Source organism: Sarcophilus harrisii, chromosome 1 (genome assembly GCF_902635505.1).
Source record: "Sarcophilus harrisii chromosome 1, mSarHar1.11, whole genome shotgun sequence".
Taxonomy (NCBI): domain Eukaryota; kingdom Metazoa; phylum Chordata; class Mammalia; order Dasyuromorphia; family Dasyuridae; genus Sarcophilus; species Sarcophilus harrisii.
In genome coordinates this window covers 264,520,010-264,542,619 of record NC_045426.1, presented here as the reverse complement: position 1 = coordinate 264,542,619, position 22,610 = coordinate 264,520,010, and the positions used below count along the sequence as shown (strand labels likewise).

The 22,610-nt window shown below is 34.4% G+C and overlaps 1 protein-coding gene across 2 annotated transcripts in view; it reads right to left on the bottom strand.

Moving 5' to 3' along the window:
- The window catches only part of PRKAR1B (protein kinase cAMP-dependent type I regulatory subunit beta), a 245,085-nt gene that overhangs the window by 199,375 nt on the left and 23,100 nt on the right, over positions 1-22,610 (bottom strand). Inside the window, exons 1-2 of one of the 2 annotated variants that reach the window (XM_012542802.3) lie at positions 8,572-8,717; positions 2,722-2,892 (exon numbers count right to left, since the gene is read on the bottom strand). In XM_012542802.3, coding sequence (XP_012398256.1) covers positions 2,722-2,892; positions 8,572-8,592 — 192 coding nt within the window. In that variant the 5' untranslated portion in view covers positions 8,593-8,717. Of the gene's footprint in view, positions 1-2,721; positions 2,893-8,571; positions 8,718-22,610 lie in introns of those variants that run through there. The other variant, XM_003761498.4, reaches the window with a different exon arrangement.

Below are 22,610 nucleotides of genomic sequence, written 5' to 3'. Positions count from 1 at the left end.
ATGTTTAAAATAATTTTAAAAAATAAAGATCAAATAAATAAATAAAAATTTAAAAAACAAAGGCCATTTCTGTTTTTGTGCGTGTATGTGTGTGCGTGCACGCGTGCGCAGTACAATGAATATGGAAATACATTTAGAAGAACTGCCCATGTTTAACCTGTATCAAATTGCTTGCTGTCTTGGGGAGGGTGGAGAGAGGGAAAAAAAATTGGAATATAAGGCTTTGCAAAGGTAATTGTTTAAAACTATCTTTGCATGCATTTGGAAAAATTAAATATTATTAAAAATTAAATTAAAAATAACTAAATTTAGAACTTTTATTTTCTTTAAAAAATTTTTAAAATAAAGATCATTAAAACAAAAAGAACTACCAATGGGTAAAAAATGAGGAAGATTTCATGGCATTAAATGTACATATTTATTAAAATAGGTATATATGTATATACATTTGTATAAGTGTCCCCAATGCAAGCTTATATTCCTGCGTATCCCTGTGCATTTTACCATGGTTAGCTGCTTTGCCCCATACTTCAGTGAAATAGATATTCATTTGATATTGAATTTTATCCTGTTGTAGATTATAGTAACCATTAGATAAGTGATATGACCAGTGTTTTTCCCTCAGCTATATGTGATCTTCTCTGAATCCTAAAGCAAATGACTCCTAGTAATGAGTTCACTGTTCTCTAAGCACTGAACTAAAAAATTCAATACCAATCCATTGTCTGTAAAGTGCCTTGAAAAATTAAAAAGTATTCTTTTAAGGGAGATATGAAATGCCTTGGGCCAACTAACACTACTCCCATCCCTGTCAAGTAAAAGCTTTTAAACCAGCCTGCTAAAGAAGACAATGACAGAGGCAATTAGGTGGTGCAGTGGATAAAGCACGGGCCCTGAGATCAGGAGTATCCAAGTTCAAATCTAGTCTTAGATACTTAATACTTCCTAGCTGTGTGATCCTGGGCATGTCAATTAATCCCAGTTGCCTCAGGGGAATAAAAAGAACACAATGCCATTGTTATAGACAGTATTTCTCTGAACACTTATTACTAGACTAGAGAAGTACTTTTCACATACAATATTATATGTAATAAAGCTACCATTTATGTATATTTGTACACTTCCTTCGTTATCCTATAGATTCTATATATTATACATGCGTTATATGTATATTATATATAAGTATATATTATATTATATATATAGTGTGTATATATGTAGTATATATAGTGTTTTACCTTAAAGTGCTATTTAAATATTAACTGTTTTTAATATAAATTTATACATAAGATTATAATTATGCTGACATGTAATTACATATGATAAACATATACATATAAAATCTACTGGATCCTCACAACTCTGTGAAGTGGGTACTACTATAATTCCTTTTTTAAAATATGAGGAAACCAGGGAATACAAAACTTAAATGACTTATCCAGTGTCACAAGTTGTTAAGTGTCTGCGGATGGATTGCAAATTCAGGTCTTCCTGACTCCACATTTACTGTATCCATTTTATAAAAGTGAAAATAGAATCAGAGATATAAAGTAATGATCACACTTAGAAAGCTTCAGAGGCAGGACTGGAAACCACATCTTCCAGACTCTAATTCCACTAGAATTCCATTCTTTTATTCATTTTGCCAGAGATCTTTGGCACACATAGGGAACTTTGTGCTACAAATCTCAAGAGGCCCCCAGTAACTCTGTTAAGCAGAGAGTAGAGAAAAATTGTTGGCCATCTTTCCTTCTGCCTTATCTTCTTTTTCCTATTGCAACAGATCAGACTGGGGAGGACACAGGGAAAAACTAGCTAAAGTCATTTTAAAGTTGCTTTACAGAGTCAGGAGATCCAAATCCTAGTCTCAAATGTGTGGATAGGGATAAGACCTATGATTTCACTAGAATAGAATATTCCCAGATGAGGAAATTCCTTCTCCCCATATAAAATAACACCTTATTTCATAGGCATCATGATAACAAAATAGATAGAGTATTGCTCATGAAATCAGGAAGACTTGAGTTCAAATTCCAATCAATTATGTCGGGTTTAAGAAAATTTAAACATCATAAATTTTTGTAATGCAATAAAAGGTTCAAATACAGTCCTTTAAAAATCAAAGAAACAAACAAGAAAGCAAGGTAGGGAGTGAGGGAGGAAAGGAGGAGGGAAAGGAAAGAAGGAAAAAGGAAGGAAGAAGGATGGAAATAAAGGTCAGGAAGGAAGGAAGGAAGAGAAGCTAGGTAACTAGTTCAGGGTCACACTATCACATATCACAGATGGAACTTGAATCACAGTCCTCCTGTTTTCAAGGTTGGGTATCTATCCAGCAAGCCATATTTCATCTCCCCAGACATGGGACCCAAAGTAAATCACTCTTTGGGCTGAGTCTCATCCTCTGTCAAAGAAGAATAATGGCAGTCTCACAGGGCTGTAGAGAAGATCAGATGAAATTATAGGTGTGAAAACATTTTGCATGGATATTATTATGTAATTGTTCACTCTTCTTTCATTCAAAATATTTCAGAAGATCTGAGCCTAGCAGGAAGAGAAAACAAAAAGAGTTACTGGGATTTTACCAATTCCCTAAAATAGTCTAATATATTGGATTAAATGGTCTGGTGCTTCCAAAGTCCTCTTCATTTTTTCCACCAGAAATATGACTTGCTAAACTTTCCACTCATATGCTCTAAGACAAACTGACTCCTAATAAATCACCTTTCTCACGTAGGAGACAGCATCTTCTTCAGTGTACACTTCAGCACTCACACCACCTCGTCTGCAACGTGCCTTCACAACAGGATTGGGAGGAGGAGGAGAAATCTCATCGTCATGGGAGTCTGACTGGGAACTCAACTTCTGACGGGCCAAGATTTGCTTGCATTCCTCCTGGAAGAGAAGAAAATAAACCAGATACTTAATGGAAGTTGCCCTGTTGAAGTTCATACAATGGTACAAATGAAATGCTTGAAAAAACAATTAACCTAATGATAAAATAAATAACCTTAAGCTTATTTTAGTTATTTTAACTCTTAAAATAGAGATGGGTCTTTTTTTAAACTAACCTGGTCAAAAGAAGAATATAAAGCCATGCAAGCAAGGAAAAAAATCATTCCCTGCCCAGGACCAACAAGAAGGCAAAATTTTGAAATTGGCCATTTGATTTCAATGTCTCTCTGATATCCCATGGTACCCCTACCATTTGTCTCCTAAGGACCAAGCATATTCACAATTCCTAAAATCCTTGGATTCTATAGTTTATTCAATCATATCCAATCAGTGCCTCATTTTCCAACTTAATCTTTTATTTCTTCCCTATTTTTAATAGGCTTATGTGAAAACTCCCATTTCTGCAGGCTGGGATCTCTACAAGGTATTAGAAAAATGACAGACTGAATCAAGCTTCATTCATCTCTGACTGACTGATTACTTGTTTAGTAGCTAGCACTCTTAGGAATATTTACATTTTAAAAGAAAATGCAGTAAAATCACAAGAATAAATATTTTATTTTATGGTAGAGAACTATTTCTATGGAAGACCGTTAATCTTTAGAAGAAAAAATAAATCAATATAAGGCTTTGTCCAAAAATTTGATATAAATTAGATTGAAAAATACAAAAGCTTTACTTACCTTTTTTAAATTAAAAGCAAAGATTATAAAAAAAATTACTGAATAAAATCAGTCAATAATAAATACGCATTTCAGTTCTGTATTATCTCCAGCTAATGAAGTGGAGAGAAAAAAAAGAGATGAGAAAAATTAAAACCAGAAAATCGGAAGGGCAAAGAAAAAGAAAAAGAAAAAAGGAGACGGAAAAAGGGGTAACAACAAGTTTAGAGGTATTACTCAAAGTACACAGCAAATGTTTTGCCCAAGGCAGGCCAAGAATATTCTCACTTATAATCTATTGATGACTGAATGCTAATTGGCAGACTATCCATTGCTCACAGTTCTTCACCTGTTCCAACCTTTAAATCTTTAGAAATTCTTCTCTGAATGGGTTAATTGTATTGTTGACTAGAGTAGAAATGATTCTCTGAAAGGGTAGCAGTAGTTACCATAGCAAATTTATACCAATGGTCATATAAAATCAAGTCAAGCTGTGGATCTCCATCACTGTTTTAATTGGTAGAGTTTCAGGCAGCATTAACAAGACATTTTAGAAGGAAAGAATAGGAAAACAAGCTCCAGATTTAAAAATTAAGAGAATTGAACTTCCAAATTCAGCTCAGTGAAGTTGGTAGGATTACTTCACTTCTCAGTCTCTGTTTCCTCATTTCTCACTAGAAGTGTTGGATTTCTAGCTCCTCAATGTACCACAAAGAAGCCTTAATAAATTAGAAGTAATTCTCCTAAATCTTTAAAAAACTTTATTAGCTTAGAACTGCACCATGACTTTTGGGACAGTCTCTATATACCAGTGGGAGCTGACCCTTTGTTTAGGAGGGAAAGAGAGATCTGTTGAGTGCTAGATTCTGACTAAGGCTTTAACTAATTTCTCCAGCAATTGTCATTTGCTTATCCAATGACACTAACAAGAGCAGCCAGATCTAAAAAGTGGATCTTTCCAATGCAGTAGGAAGAAAACACAAGCCTAATTCAATAAAGAGAGAGACAGTGAAATCACAGCCTATAGAGGAAATGCATAAGGCACCAGTGGGTATACTCCAGCTCCCCCCAGAGACTATAACTGTTTTTTCCATCTTTGGCCTTCCAAACTAATTACTGTTTCCCACATGTTGATAGACTGAATCCCTAGTGCAACATTCATTTCTCAAACAGTTATTTTAACCATTCTGTTTTACTGAAAGAGGAAATGAGTGAGAGTTAATTCATCAGGAATGAAAGCACAAATGAATATCTTGCATTATTGGTGTGCATCCACTATTTTAAAGGCTTAGAACAAAAAACAAATGATTAATCAATGACTTGCCACTGATCGCTGTGAATGTCTGGCAAATCCAACCAAATCTCTTATCCTTAAAATTATCTTCTCTCATCTTTTCTCACCCTGCTCTTTGAAACTCTCTGGAATGGTTTTTTTTAAATGTTGTCAAGATGTCTGGAATGTCTTCCTAACTCCTGCCCATCAAAGCACCTCTTTTCCTTTTACTGAAAATTCACTAAATTTCTTAACTTCTGGGGAGCTTTCTTTAATTCTATGGTTTGGCAAAAAGGGAATTTACCTTTATGCAACAGATTTCATAATCATCTTTTTGCAGTTTCATTGTAAGATATAAAAATAGGGAAAGAAACACTTGCCTGCCTCCTCTCTTTCCCATACAAATCCCTACAAAAAGGAACAGTGACTTTCTTTGTCTTAAAATATTAAGTAGGTTGTGGACATTCAAAAACTATAAAATCAACTGAATCAAAAAAAAAAAAAAAATTGGAAGGGACCTGCCTCATCAAAATAGCACTTTTCTATCTTTCTTTTGTTGATAATAGAAAACATGGCTGGCCATTTCTCCAGGACTGATTACTCCAACTCCTTACTACTAGTGCTCTGATAATTTTGACGCACTAATATTTATCAGACCTCTTCTTATATAGCCTCACTAGACAAATAATTCAGACTGTGAACAAAAAAGAATTAGACAAGATATTTGGGGGGGAAATTCAAATTTTTAATGACTTTTGCCTAAGATAATTCCACCAGATTTTCAAAACTCAAGTCAGAGGCCAAAACTATATGTGCTCCATTCTTTTTCCTTCCAAACTGTTCACTACCATATCATCAAAGGGAAATTCCTTTCTGAATGCTGTGATTATGCCACAATCTAAAGGAGAAGGTATTCTTAGAACAGAAAGCGATTTCCCTCAGGTATTTGCCAAAGTCTCATCTGTGAATCTTAAATATGCAATATACGACTACCTGCCTCTCTAATATAGACTCCAGTTCCTGAGAATTAATGAGGTCTCCATTTGTATAAATTATGTAAATTAGCTGGCACTAACACCAAGAATACTCCCCTGGATCAAAAAAAAAAATCTTCTACCCTGTAAGATAGTTGCATGGGAATGAGAATTATTTAATTTTAAATTGGATTAGATCTTAGACATCATCAAAACAGACCAACCTCTTCACTAGAAAATGAGAAAAGTGAGATCTAAGGAGATTATTTATAACTTGCTAAAGGTCACAAAAGAGTAAAAAGCCAAATCAGGATTTGAACTGAGATCTTCTTATTCTAAATCAGGTACTCTCCCCCATATCACGCTGCTTCACTAAAGAGAGTAAATTTTTAATTTAATTAAATCCTTAAGACTGGTGACTCACCAAACACCTCACCTTATATCCCTAGGCAGTGAAATACACTGACTTGAAATAATAGGTTCTGGTGTAATATTTCATAGCTCAATTCCCTTGTTAAGTAACAAATTTCTTATTGAATGCATTAGTTCTTAAATGAAGACATGGTTCATTTTTTCGGAAATCATTCATTTGGCTTTATGTAGAAATGAGCTCTGTTAAATTATCTTTAAAAAAAAAAAAGAAAAGAAAAGAAACCCAAATCAAAAAATAATGCCTTCTCCTATTAATCATATACATGTAATCAGTTTCTTTGATGGAAAAAGATAACTTATCAAACATCTGAAGCCTCAAGATGAAATGCTGCCCAAAAACTAAAAATATGTCATATTTTGAATAGTTGTTAATAAAGTTACATTAAACTGATGAATTTAAATATAATACTTTGTCATTTATATATTTTGTAATCTTCACTAGGATTCAGTGTTATATATTTTGATTCTAGAAATCAATAAACTTTGCTTCTTCAGAAATATTCTATCCCAGAATTAGACTATCTCTCAGACAAAACTAAAAAAGTTTAGCTATGAGCTATGACTAAGGAAAAACATATTTGGGTATCAGGAACTATCTGATAACAGAAGCAATTTCCCCCTTGAAATGACTCATTTTCAAATACTCTTCTACTAGCCTGCTATCAGGAACTGCTATCAGTTTGTAGCAATGTATTCCATCTTGTGAAGAATTGGAATTTACTTTAATATTAAATGATAAAAGATAGAATATCCTTTTTAAAAAATCCTTTAGGAGGAAAATCAGATTGAGAAATGCTACAATCAGTGGTTGTCACCCTTCCACAAAATCTATGTGACTTAAGAAAAATTAGACTAAATAAAAATAGAAGTTACCCAGCAATTCATTTAGACAAGTCTTCTCCACTATATACCATCTTCATGGCTATAGAGCAAAGGTGAAGAGATCATTCTGACATATGCTGCAATTTGTAAGACTTCTGCTATTAGTCTCAGGCCTCTCAGAAAACTAAAATTTATGCAGTCCCATAACTAGAGCTCTTGGTGGAATTTTTGAAGCAGCATTAGCTTAGCAGATTAGCTAAAGAGCAATTCTGCAAACACCAATGACCACCCATCACTTGTGACAATTTCCCATAAAGAACACATTTCCAAGTAAACACCTCACTGTTCTGTTACCATGACAATGAACATTTCATCCCCTCTGTGGATGGCATAAAAATTATGCTTATGCAGAAAACAACATCTTAAATTCCTGCTAGTTATTTTTAAAAAGACTTATCTTCACATGTGGTTTCTTAATTGATGGGAATAAGAGAACCTACAACTCAAAAATATTAAAAACAAAGGAAAAACAGTTAAGCAAAAATACCAGTTAGAAGGAGCATTTTTGAAAATGTATAAAATATAATAATCATGCAATCTCCTCCACCCCTAACATCCTTGAAAAGCAGAGGTTATCTTTTGCCTTTCTTTATATCCCAGAGTCCAGCACAATGTCTGGCATCTTGTGGATGATGCTTAACAAATGTTTATTGACTGACTACCAGAAGGAAGCATGTTTCATTATGTGTTTTCTATGACCATTATTAATCTCTTAAATGTTTGGAGTTCAGCTTCTTTTTACTGACCTTTTTATTTACTGTTACAGTCATTTTGTGTACCAATCATTCAGTTCATTTATTTCAGTCTGAATCAATTATTCCCAATCTCCCACATGTCCCTGAATTCCTCATATTTGTCATTTCTTACTGCACAATAATATTACATTGCATTCATATACCATACTTTTCTGATCTTTTCTCAAATGATAAGCCCTTACTATGTTTCTAACTGATCAAAAACTGCTGCTAGGAATATTTTGGCATATATTACATTTCTGTTTCTGCCTTTAATCGTCTAGGGCATTAAGGACATCAGCTGGATGACTGGGTGAGAGAGTATGAACATTTTGGTCACTTTTTTGCATAATTCTAAATGGATAACCAAGATGTTCTGACTAATTCTGCCTTTCTTCTCTGAATAAATGATCATTATCCTCATTCAGACCCTCCCTATTTCTAAGACATCTATAATAGCATCCTAACTGATATCCCTGTCTTAGTCCATTCCCCCTCTGATACTTCCCACACACAGCTGCCAAAGGCATATACTTAAAGGAAAAGTCCAACATGACACTCCTCTTCTCAGAAAGCTCCAGTAGCTCCCTGTGGCTTTTAGAATCAAATAAAGACTCCTCTAGTTGATATATGAAGTCTTTCATGTTGTGATTTCAACCTACCTTGCCTGGCTCACTGTACATTATTTCCGCTCTATGAATTCTTTAGTCCAGTCAAAAAGGACAGCTTGTGGTTTGCCATGGGTATCTCTTCATCTCCAGTCCCTGTACTGACTGCACCCCATAACTGCAATGCTCTCCCCTTTCACCTCCACCTTATAGAATCTCTGTTATTGTGCAATTATGACCGATTCTTTGTGACTCCATAGTTTTGTCCATGGAATTTTCTTAGCAAAGATACCGGAATGGTTTGCCATTTTCTTCTCCAGTGTATCCCTATTTTACAGATGAAGAACTAAGGCAAATAGGGGTTAAGGGACTTGTCTAAGGTCACACAAATAATAAATGTCTGAGGCCGGATTACAACTCAGGTTTTCCTGACTCCAGTCTCAGTACTCTGTCCATAGCATCAACCATCTGTTCTTAGTTACTTTCAAATCTCATCTCAAATGGTAGCTCCAATATATGAGGCCTTTCCTATTTCTACCAACTTCTAGTACTCTCCTTATGAAATAATTTTCTCTTTACTTTGTATATATTTTACATTTACTTATATGTGTGTATTGTTTTCATTCAAAAGAATGTAAGCTGCTTTTTTGGGGTTTTGTCTTTGTGTCTTCAGCACCTTGAACAGTGAATAGAATAGCAAAGAATGGGCATTCAAAAAATGTTTTGGGGGTTAAATGATGATTGCCTTTCTTCCCATAGCTCCTCCAAAACTAACTAATCCTATTTTTGGTCATTTTTGCCAATTTTTTAAACTTGTATTTTTCTAACTACATGCATTAGGGATTTTGAATATGTTCATATGATCATTAACAGTTTATAATTCTTCTTTGGGGAGCTATTTATATCCTTTGACCCACATAACTATTGATTATGGTAATTGGTCTATTTTTGTGTCAAATTATGTGTATATGTCAATTTCTCTTCTATCTCATTGACTTAACTGATATAAAAGCATTTTAACTTTTTGAAATGAAAATGATTTACTTTAAATTAAGACAACTCTGAGATACTACTACACACCTCTCAGATTGGCTAAGATAACAGGAAAAGATAATGACGAATGTGGGAAAACTAGGACACTGAGACATTGTTGGTGGAACTGTGAATGGATCCAACCATTCTGAAGAGCGATTTGGGACTATGCTCAAAAAGTTATCAAACTGTGCTTTACCCTTTGACTCAGCAGTGTCTCTACTGGGCTTATAACCCAAAGAGATCTTAAAGGAGGGAAAGGGACTCACATGTGCAAAAATGTTTGTGGCAGCCCTCTTTGTAGTGGCCAGAAACTGGAAACTGAATGGATGAATCATTTGGAGAATGGCTGAATAAACTATGGTATGTGAATATTATGGAATATTATTGTTCTGTAAGAAATGACCAGCAGGATGAATACAGAGAGGCTTGGAGAGACTTACATGAATTGATGCTAAGTGAAATAAGCAGAACCAAGAGATCATTATACACAGCAACAAAAAGACTATATGATGATCAATTCTGATGGATGTGGCTCTCTTCAACAATGAATTGATTCAGACAAGTTCCAATTGTTCAGTAATGAAAAGAGCCATCTATACCCAGGGAGAGGACCATGGCAACTGAGTGTGGACCACAATTTAGCATTTTCACTCTTTCTGTTGCTGTTTGCTTGCATTGTTGTTTTTCTTCTCAGTTTTTTTTTTCTTTCTAGATCTGATTTTTCTTGTGCAGCAAGATAAATGTATGGCTATGTGTACATAAAATTCTATTTAATCATCATAAATAGCATTTCTAGAAAAATCTTATTAGTGGAACAGGGAGAATCCCAGCTTTGATTTTTGTATTAAGAAAGCTTTTAACGTTTCTCATTTCAGTTAAGTTTACCATGATTTCACATTGGAGATTTTTATCATATTAAAAGATTTTTAATACCTCTGATTTTGGGGGATTCTTGATATAAATTAATATTAAATTTTATCAAAGACTTTTTCAGCTTCTATTAAAATTGTTGAATTTCTGGTTTTGTTATTTATATGATTAATTATGCTAAGTTTCTTTTTTTTTTTTTGAACCATGTCTTCTTTATTTCAAGATCATCAGTGTATCCATGAAAAGGCAATTTCCCTTTCATAAACAAAATAAAACTGCTAAAAACCAAAGGATCCTGGGATTGTGAATTTAGAGTTAGAAGGGAGCTCAAAGATCATTTAGTCTGATCCTTTTATTCCTCTGGGGACAAAATTGAAGCCAATGGGATGATATGACTTCCTGCAGGTCAAACAAATAGTTAAGTGGCAAAGATAAGATTTGGTATAGATAATCTGTAAGATTTCTTATAGTTCCACATCCAGCAGTTCTTTTTTTTTTTTTTTTAATTTAATAGCCTTTTATTTATAGGTTATATGTATGAGTAACTTTACAGCATTAACAATTGCCAAACCTCTTGTTCCAATTTTTCACCTCTTACCCCCCCCCCCAGATGGCAGGATGACCAGTAGATGTTAAATATATTAAAATATAAATTAGATACACAATAAGTATACATGACCAAAACGTTATTTTGCTGTACAAAAAGAATCAGACTCTGAAATATTGTACAATTAGCTTGTGAAGGAAATCAAAAATGCAGGTGAAATCTGTGAAATGTGAATATCTATGAGTTTCCTCAGCAAATTGCTATAATTCTCAAGAGAGACGATGTATATATAGGACTCTGACAATTGTAAAACATTATACAAGTGCTAGTTATTACTGAGGCAATTGGGTAGCACAATGGATAGAACTTTGGACTTGGAGTCAGGAAGACTAAATTCAAAACTTCCCTAGCCAAGTACAATCTGTGTGACTTGGGAAAGTCACTTTACCTCTGCTTATTCCAGTTTCTTCATCTGTAAAATGTTAAAAAAAAAAAAAAAAAAAAAAAAGTAACATCTATAATAAATAAAATAAAGGTAATAATAACACACTTCCCAGAGTTACCATAAAGATCAAATGAAATAATCTTTGCAAACCTTAAAGTGCAAAATAAATGTTAGTTATTATTATTACAGCAATATATATTTGCTTCTAAACTACCATTTCCCCCATTTAATAGTATTTTGTTTTTTCCAATTACATATAAACATAGCTTGCAACACTCACTTTTATAGGATTTTGAGTTCTAATTTTTTCTCCCTTTCTCCCTCCCTCCCCTCTTCTATATACAAGACAGCAAGCAATCTGATATAGATTATATTACAATTATGTTAAACATATTTCCACATTAGTCATGTTGTGAAATAAGAATCAGAACAAAGAGGAAAAACCACAAGAAAGCAAAAACCAAAAAGAAAAAATAGTATGCTTCAATCTACATTCAGAGTTCATAGTTCTTTCTTTGGATGTGGATAGCATTTTCCAACACAAGTCTTTGGGAATTGTTTTGAATCATTATGTTGCTGAGAAGAACTAAGACTATGATAGTTGATCACTGCACAATGTTGCTATTATTGCATACAATGTTCTGGTGCTTCTCACTTCACTCAGCATTAGCTAAACTACCTTGACATTCTGTCATTTACCATTACTTTGCCCACCACCATCTTTTTTCCTACTTGTATAACCTGACTTGCAGGTAAGGTCAAGAGATTAATTTTGTTTCTTACAGAAATGACCAACAGGATAATTTCAGAAAGGCCTGGAGAGACTTACACGAACTGATGCTGAGTGAAATGAGCAGGACCAGGAGATCATTATATACTTCAACAACAATACTATATGATGACCAGTTCTGATGGACCAGGCCATCCTCAGCAACGAGATCAACCAAATCATTTCCAATGGAGCAGTAATGAACTGAACCAACTATGCCCAGAAAAAGAACTCTGGGAGATGACTAAAAACCATTACATTGAATTCCCAATCCCTATATTTATGCACACCTGCATTTTTGATTTCCTTCACAAGCTAATTGTACAATATTTCAGAGTCTGATTCTTTTTGTACAGCAAAATAACGTTTTGGTCATGTATACTTATTGTGTATCTAATTTATATTTTAATATATTTAACATCTACTGGTCATCCTGCCATCTAGGGGAGGGGGTGGGGGGGTAAGAGGTGAAAAATTGGAACAAGAGGTTTGGCAATTGTTAATGCTGTAAAGTTACCCATGCATATATCCTGTAAATAAAAGGCTATTAAATAAAAAAATAAAAAAAAAAATTTGTTTCTTACAACCTAAATGGTTTTTATTCATTCTATAAATAATATAAAAAGAGTTCCATATATACCTTTCAGAGCCTCATGGATCATCCCATTGTCTCACTATTTCTGTGAGGCTGATTTCAGCCTCCACAGCATCATACCCTATCAAATTTTCTCCAGTATCCAGAAAGAACCAGGCTAGGTGCCAGGGAAAAGAGAATTTCTTGTTGTAAGCTGGATGCCAATAACCTTTTAAGCTGATGTGATCAGAGCTAGCTATGCTTTCCTTATCATCCAGATCATTTTGGAAGGTTCTGAGTTAATTTGATACTTTAATGAAGCTATACTTTAAAGTATATTATGCTCTATTCATAATATATACTCATGAAGCTTCCATAAAGTAAATAACCCTTTATCCACCCTTGTTTCTTATTCCTCAACTATTTTCTTTTCTAGCAGAGTCTCAATGCCTCAATGGCTGATGTTAATGCTTTGACATTCACAAATGCTTTTTGTTACCTAAAAACCTCCACTACTTTTTTATTATGGGTTACACTCCTATCCCTGGGCTAACCTATGGACCAGTTCTTTTTTTTTTTTTTTAACTTTGAGTTCCATACTATTTCCTTCTCTTTAGCCTTTCCTCCTCCTACTGAGAAAGCAAACTCATTGTACATGTGAAGTCATACAAAACATATTTCTACGTTAGTCATATCACCAAAAAAGTGAAAAACAATATGCTTAAATCTGCATTGAAAGTTTGTCAGCTTTATCTCTGAAGGTGGATATGATTTTTCATCATGAGTCTTTCAGGATTGTCTTGAATCATTGTATTGATCAGAATAGTTAAATTTTTCATAGTTGGTTACCATTAAAATATTGTTATTGCTGAGTACAATGTATTCCAGGTTATGCTTACTTTACTTTATATCAGTTCATATAAATCTCTTCAGTTTTTTCTGATCCATCTTTTCTCATCATTTTCAAATTTTTTCTCCCTCCTTCTTTTACCTTGGAACACAAAAACTTACAAAAATGAATGCTGAAAACTATTTATATATGTATTTGGAAAAGTAAAATACTGTTGAGGAAAAAAAATTTTAAAAATTTAAAAATAGAAAGAAAAAATGGGAGCCAAGTTAGACTTTTAAGAATATTTTGAAATTATAAAGGACAAGCCTGACTTTAAAGAAGAGATACGAGAAGACAACAACTATAACACTGTAAAGGATAACAACCTTGAAAAATTCAAGAACTGTGATTGATGCAATGCTTCCTCCCCACCCCCATCCCAACATGCACATTCATACATACATACATACACACACACACACACACACCACACCCCTCTACAATCCAGTGGCACAAGCTTCTTTGTTATTTATTGAATAAGAGACTCCATTTTCAGACTCTCAGTATCACTAGCTGTCCCCTGTGCCTGTTTTCTCCCCTCCCCCCAACCTCATTTCTACATCTTGGCTTCCTTCAAACCCCAGGTAAAATTCCATCTTTTACAGGAAGTTTTTTCCATTCCCCCTTAATTCTAGTACCTTCTCTTTGTGATTATTTGCAATTTATTCCATATGTAGCTTGTTTGTAAATACTTGTTTGCATGTTATACTTCCTTTTAGATATAAACTTCTTGAGAACAAGACTTTCTTTTAGATTTATTTATGGTTTGAGGGCTTAGCACAATGCCTGACACATAATACTTACTGACAGTAAGTAAACATTACTGACTGCTAATTTTGTAGCCTTGATGATGCCACTAGATTAAATTAAATAGTTTATCATTAAATTGACTACAAAAGAAAGTATGAAAAATTTAATTACAATAGACTTTTTAGCTCATTTTAATAGTTTTATTTATTTGTAAAATTAGAACATTAGAATTGCCAAAGACTTTAAAGATCATCTAATCTAGCATCTCACTTCATAGGAATCAAGAACCCAGAGATATTACATGATCACAAAGCCAAAATGAATTCGTATATATATATATCCTGATTCCCATGTCTGGAGAATTACAGAAAAAAAATTTTCCACCACTAAGTTATAGTTAGGGCAGAAATCTTTCAGTGACAAAAAAAAATGTTGCTTTGTTTAAAAAGTCATTTTTTTCCCTTTACTGGCAGGAAACATTCAAAATTATTCAGGATACAAATGACAGAAAGAATGAATCTTTGGACCTCTGGTAACCTTAGAGAACCGTACAACCAGTCAATTTCTTGATACCTATTGTATTCTGGTTATCAGTCGAGAAGCCATAAGGTGATGATGCTGGATAACCTTTGACAAAGAGCTTCCTTTAATAACACAAAACTTTTTTTTAAAAAAGTACCGTCTCTTTCCTTTCTCCTCTAGGAATTCCAGGAAGAATCCCATTTTCAGAAACTCCCTTTCCTGTCCGTTTTCATGCTTACTCAGTGTCTGAAGGACTCTGGACACTAAAGTTCAACAGGTCATAAGTCTCCAAAGGGCAAGGCATCTTCAAAACAAGTCTGGGAATGCATTTTCCAAAAAGCATATTTTCACAAAAGCACAAAAGCCAGAAATTACCATTTAAACATGCAATATATCCCAAGAGAGGTTATCCTAGTGCAATTCAGAAGGTCCAATTAATTCATTGTATTTTAAAACGAAATTCAAGACAAAATTCTGACCAAGGATTTTCCCCTCGTCAGAAGGAGGAAATGAACTCCAGACTTAGAACTTCCATGTTAAGAATGTGAACTATCCTGAGTCCCAGAGGGCAATATCTCCTACTGAGGGTCTAAGGAATGTAAGATTTTCTTGCCTTCTGTTGTGGACCTATAACCCTTGAGGGAGATTGGAGCTAATTCATACCTCCTGCTCAATTCTACCTTTCATTTTAATTTTCTCATGTAGACATTAACTTGTTTTTTCTAAGAAATCATATTTGAAATGGAAATAGAGCTTGACTTCCTTTCTTTCAGCTATGACTGATAATGGACCCAAGACTGAAGACTTTCAGCAAGAGTGTCTAGACTTCTGCAGGAATAAATAAAGAATAATTTGAAAAGACATATGCAATTTTGATTCCATACAAGACAGTCTATTCCCTCCACTGTTGCCCTGTTCCATTACAGAGAAATTTTTTCTATAATTGCATTCAGTTGTGCTTTTATGGGTCAAAGATTAAATTAACCTAAACTCTAAAATAACTATAAAAACAAGCCATTTCTACTTCCCACTCCCTCATCTCCTATATTAGACATCTTCAGGAGATGAGTTGTACAGGAAAGATATATTTAAGAATATCTGTAAGTTAAGTGGGTTTTTTTTTTTCTGTTTTTGTCTGCTTGCTTGTTTTGAGACTAGATCTCCCTATTCTTTTTAATCTGATCATATAATGGCCACTGAGTCTGATCTCACTATTCACTGGCACAGAAACTTTGACCCATTCTGTTTCTGACCCACCATAGAAATCACAGTCAATGCAGACCTTCAAACAATTTTATCCTAACTAATTTTTATAGGACTATGTATTCCTCTTATATTTACTCTATTACTGCTTCATCTTCACTCTACTTCTTTTTAAAATTTAGGTTGACTATTGAGTTCCCTATGCATCCACACTATTATTGTCAGACAAAATTCCATTTTCCTTTTAATTGAACTATTTTCTTTCTTGGGCTGGCTTTTGAACTTTCTGACCATTTTTTTCTGACCAGTTTCCCTTCGTTAGGAAGTCCACTCCCAAAGGCCTATCATTATTGGTCACAGGCAATACAGACCCTCAATATCTTTAGCCTGACTACAACTCAGAACTTCCAGACTCAGAGATTCACCAATTTCAACCACCCCGGTTACAGGAATCATACCCAATTGCCACCAAACTTGGTTTTATCTGTGTTTTTTCTTAAGTACTATGCTTTAAACCAAAACCACACTTATTCTCATTAATTGTCCACCAATAGGTCCCAGGTCAAGCCTCATTTGGTCATTGTTTGGGTCCTGATTAATTCAGACTGAATGTACATAGCAATCATTTCTGCTTTGGTCAGAAACCCAGAGGATTTATTTACTCATTTAGATTTTTTTTAACTAGATGAAAGAGGAGAATCTTTGCCTAAATTGCTACCTGACCTTAATCACTGAATGGGTACGACCTCAATTAAATGAAGATCTGTTGAAGACCTTAGCTTAAAAGGGCCAATTGCATCCAGGGCCATTTCCAGTCATCCTGATCTGTATCTGGCCATTGGACCCAAATGGCTTTGGAGGAGAAAGTGAGGAAGGTAACCTTGCACAGTCCTCCCTCACTTAAATCCAATTCACTTACATGTCAGAGCATCACCTCCTTAAGGTCATGGTCCTCTTCATGAACAAAGTTCAAATAACAACAACAAAAGCTGCCTCCTCTTTTTTTTTCCCCCATAGGAACAAACAACAACAAAAGCTGTCTTCTCCCACTTTCTTTATCCGTAGCTTGTTCTCATAGACAGAAGTAAACCACAGGAAAATGAGTTTAATGTCCTGTCCCTTCCTTTTGTAATTTTTAAGAATAACATGTATGAGGATTCTGGGAAGATGGCAGAGTAGGCCAAAAATTTTTTCTGCTCTCCAAATTTCCTCTACAGAAAAAAAAAAAAAAAGAACATTGCCTCAGAGAGAAAGTAAAGAAGCTAAAATAAACAGAAGTGAAAGGAAAGCAGTTGTTCTCTTAAGATAACCAAAGAATACCATAGGAAAAACCTGACCTCCAGGGGCAGAAGTTCTGCCTGAGTAGTATGCAAACCCCTCGACCAACTCTGCAGAATCAACAAACAGCAAGCTCTGGGGACAGCTGGAACTGGGAGACAGCCTCAGCCTGTGAGTTGTAGTGCCAATAGAATACTGAAGGATCTTCCACTAACAAGATGTATCCAAGACTGGACTGCTGCTGCTGGGGAGAAGTAGGTACCACACATCTGGTGAGTACAGTAGTTGGGGGTGGGGGTGGAGGGAAGGTGGGAGATTCTGTTGGCTGTGGGCACCAGCCGAAGAGCAGAGTCCCTGGTTTCAGTTCCAAGGAAGAAAAGACAGCTGTCTGCAGCCACCAGAGGGACCTCAGGCAAGATAAGTATCACTAGTGACTCTATTTGTGATTTAGAAGTGGAGCATCCATGATGGAGACCTAGAATAAACCTCAGAAAATAACATTAAGAAAGATCTAAGATTTGGAGCATTATTTCTCATATCTATGGAATGTGGTCAAATGTGATCACACTAATTAAGCTACTAAAATAAGACACAACACACACACACACACACACACACACACACACACAACAAAAGAGAAAGAACCCAACCAAAGATAGCTACTCTTAGGATAGAGAAGATCAAGGTTCATATTCAGAGGAATGAAATGGAACTAAAAAAGCCACTCCTTTTTCAATGGAAAATAATAAAAGGTCCCAAGTCCAAAAAAAATTTCTTAGAAGAATTTTAAAAGATCTTTAAAAATCAAATAGAAATTGAGAGAAAACTAGGGGTAAAAAATTCAAGATAACAAAGAAAATTATGAAAAGAAAGTCAATTTGAAATAAAATAGCAATTATCTTAAGGAAGAAAATAAGTCACTGAAAAAATATCATAGCCAAGAAAAGCTCCCAAATAAAGGAGAAAATATTGGAAACAAAAAGAAAAATGTAAGTTATAGTGGAGCTACAATAAAGATTAAACTAGATCTAGTATTTACTACATGGAAAGACCATAGGTCTTGGAAAACTATAATTCACAATACAAAGAAACTGGGGTTCTGACCAAGGGTAACTTAACCCAACAAAATTAACTATAATCCTGAATGGAAAAAAAAAATGGACATTTAGTGATTTGAAAGATATTAAAGTTTTGTTACAAAAACAGCAGAACTTAAGGGAAATTTTGATACATAATATTCAGGAGAAATATAATTAAGGACCAATTATAAGGGACTCAATAAGGTCAAATCATTTACTTCTTATATGTGAAAACACCAGTTCTTTTATGACTGTCATTTTTACTTGAAAGGCTTGAACTAAGTTAAATGTGATAGGATTATTAAAAAAATAAAATAAAATTGTGCAGGGAGAAATAATAAAAGAGTAATTATCTCATACAATTAGGCAGCAAAAGAAAAAAACTGGTACAGAAGAAGTTAGTAGGGGGAGGGCAGGGAGTGTTAAAACTTTCCTCTCATCAGGAACAGATTAAGAGAAAATAACATATATATGAGGGTATAAAAAAATCTTCTAAATTGTGGAAGAAATAGGAGGGCAAAGGGATAAAATGGGGGAAGAGAATAAGGGAGGGATTCTTGGAAGATGGATAGATTAAGGAATATAAGGATAAAGTAGAGGAGTGAGGAGGGGTAAGAACAAGTTGAGAAGGATAGTGAAGAAAAGCCTTAAATGTGAATGGGATGACTTTATCCATAAAATGGAAATTGACAGCGGATTAAAAATTTTATGGGAAGGAGAGTGAGGAAAATAGGAAGAAGGAAAATAAACAATATGCAATTACAGCTTAGAAAATAAATTGGAAACAGTAGATTAAAAATTCAAATCCAACTATCCGTGTTAGAATTCTTACAAGGTACTAAGTAAGTGGAATTGAGGAGACAATGGTTCAATCTAGTTTAGCATTGATTTAATCCTACAACAAATAATGGTTTCCTAGTGATACAATGATTGGTGTATACTCAGTGTGGGATATATAAAGAGGAGCTGATTATTGAACTGAACTGAAACTAAGGCTGCCTCCAGAAGCTCCCCAAGAAACCTGCTCCCAGAGAACACTATATTTTAGAGAAGAATATTACAGATATGCTTTCAGGAAATGTTATAAAAATGAGAGATACACATAAAAATATTATGTAAAAAAATCAGGGGATAGTAATCATGATCTCAAGCAAAGTTAAAGCTAAAATAGATTTAACCAAAAGAGAAAACAGAAATTATACTATATATCAGCCATATTAATCATTGTTGTTTAAAATAATTAGAAAATGTAAATTTGTAATACTGCTGTGGTTGTGGAAATGATAAGGTAATACATTGAGAAAATGTGAAAAGACTTGGACTCATAAAGGAAAATGCTATCCACCTTAAGGGGAAAAAAAGGATAACTGGAAATAAGCATAATATAACCTTACATATAAGCATATGAATGTATGTGTACATATGTGCTTGATTACAGATATTTATGTATATATGTGTATATATGTGTGTGTATATGTATACATATATCTTCAATTAATAATAACCTTCTTGGGAGAAGAAACAAAAAAGTGCACAGCAGAGAACAAAAGAAAGCCTACAAGGAAGTAAAGAAAAGATAAATAGTTCTGAATACAATGTGTAGTATTTATTATATAGGCTTTCTTGAAATAGAAATTTATTGCTTCCCATCATTCTGGTTCACTTTTCTGGAGTTACTCAAACCTGCTTCTAGCTTTCCAGAAAGGGAGAGGAGGAGCACTAAAAGCGAACAATGCATTCCAGTTTTGGTATGATTTGAGCAGGATACAGCAGATACTGTATCTTTTTTCTTTTACTCTGCCTAAATATTATTAGCCATTCTGGCTGCCATATCACAGTTGGTCCAGATGAATTTCAATTGAAACAACTGGAAGAGGTGTTTAATGAGCTCCTCTTAGAGCTAGGGAAAATGGGGAAAGTAGGACAAGATTAAAGGAAGCCAAAGGTGATCTGTTCTTGGAGAAAAAAAGGAAGAAAACAGAATGTGAAGCCCATGGGTCTTTCTTTCAACTCTTGAGAAAATTCTCAAATGGACAATTAAAGAGATGATTGACTGGCAAGCATCTAAAATAAGGAAGTTGGAATTACAAAGAGCCAGCATAGCTTAATCAAGAATAAGTCATGCCCAACTCTGAGATACCACTACACACCTGTCAGATTGGCTAGAATGACAGGGAAAGATAACGTGGAATGTTGGAGGGGATGTGGGAAAACAGGGACACTGATACATTGTTGGTGGAGTTGTGAACATATCCAGCCATTCTGGAGAGCAATTTGGAACTATGCTCAAAAAGTTATCAAACTGTGCATACCCTTTGATCCAGCAGTGTTACCACTGGGCTTATATCCCAAAGAGATACTAAAGAAGGGAAAGGGCCCTGTATGTGCCAAAATGTTTGTGGCAGCCCTGTTTGTAGTGTCTAGAAACTGGAAAATGAATGGATGCCCATCAATTGGAGAATGGTTAGGTAAATTGTGGTATATGAATGTTATTGTTCTGTAAGAAATGACCAGCAGGATGAATACAGACAGGCTTGGAGAGACTTACGTGAACTGATACTAAGTGAAATGAGCAGAACCAGGAGATCATCATATACGTCAACAACGATACTGTATGAGGATGTATTCTGATGGAAGTGGATTTTTTCAACAAAGAGAAGGTCTAACTCAGTTTCAATTGATCAAGGATGGACAGAAGCAGCTACACCCAAAGAAAGAACACTGGGAAATGAATGTAAACTGTTTGCATTTTTGTTTTTCTTCCTAGGTTATTTTTACCTTCTGAATCCAATTATCCCTGTGCAACAAGAGTACTGTTCGGTTCTGCACACATATATTGTATCTAGGATACACTGTGACATATTTAACTTGTATAGGACTGCTAACCTTCTGGGGGAGGAGGTGAAGGGAGGGAGGGGAAAAGTCAGAACAGAAGTGAGTGCAAGGGATAATGTTGTTAAAAAAAAAAAAATAGAAAAAAAAGAATGACAAGATGGGAATTATAAAAAAAAAAAAAAAAAAAAAAAGAATAAGTCATGCCAGCTTAAACTCATTTCCTTTTTTGATGGGATTACTAAAGTAAATCAGGGAATTGCTGAGAATATAATACTTGAAGTTTAGCAAAGCTTTTGATAAAATAACTCATAGTATTCATTAGAACAGGAAGAGACATATTAGATGAGAATTTTAGATGGGTGATTTAAAGAATAATTAATGTTTAAATGGCAATGTTGCAAATCTTTAGAAAAGTACAGTGATCTGGACTTGTTATTCTGTTTAACACTTTTATCAAAGAAACCTGAAAAGTCCTCCATGAACTCAAAGTAAAATGTACTATACAAAGTAACAGTAATGTGAGATGATAAGCCACAAATAACTATGTTATTCTCAGCAAAACAATGATCCAAGACTACACTGTAAGATTTAGATGAAAAATGCTATCCGTACCCAAAGAAAAAAACTGATTGTGTCTGAATACAGAATGAAGTATACTTTTTTTTCTTGAAGGCTTTTTTGGGGGGGAAAGGGAGATCTGTTTTCTTTTGCAATATGACTTTTATGGAAATGCTTTACATAACTTCACATGTGCCTATTCAGTGCAGTGGGAGGGAATTAGGGAAGATGAAGGGAAAGAATCTGGAGCTCAAAGTTTTAAAAACAAATGTAAAGAACTGTTCTACATTTAACTGGGGAAAACAAAAATAAAAAACTAAAATAAATTTTATCAGTGACTTACATAAAAGCAGAGATGGCATGCATAGCAAACCAGAGAGGAAACGCTAACATAATGGATAGGTAAGGACAGCAGCTACAGCACAAAGGCCAAATCCTACTCCTCACTTGTTTTCTGTAAGTCTGGCAAGTTAAGAGTGGTTTTTACATTTTAAAATACAATAAATATTTTAAAATGCAAAAGTTTATTCCTATTTGTAAGGATCAAATATGAAAGACTTGGTTCATCTCAGTGGTTCAGTGATACAAAGCAATCCCTATAGACTGTGAACAGAAAATGCCCCCTGCATCCAGAAAAAGAATTATGGAGATTGAATGTAAATCACTACATGCTATGCTAACTTCTTTTTTTCTGGGTTTTTTTTTAATCTCAGCCAAGGTTTTTCCTTTTGCTCTG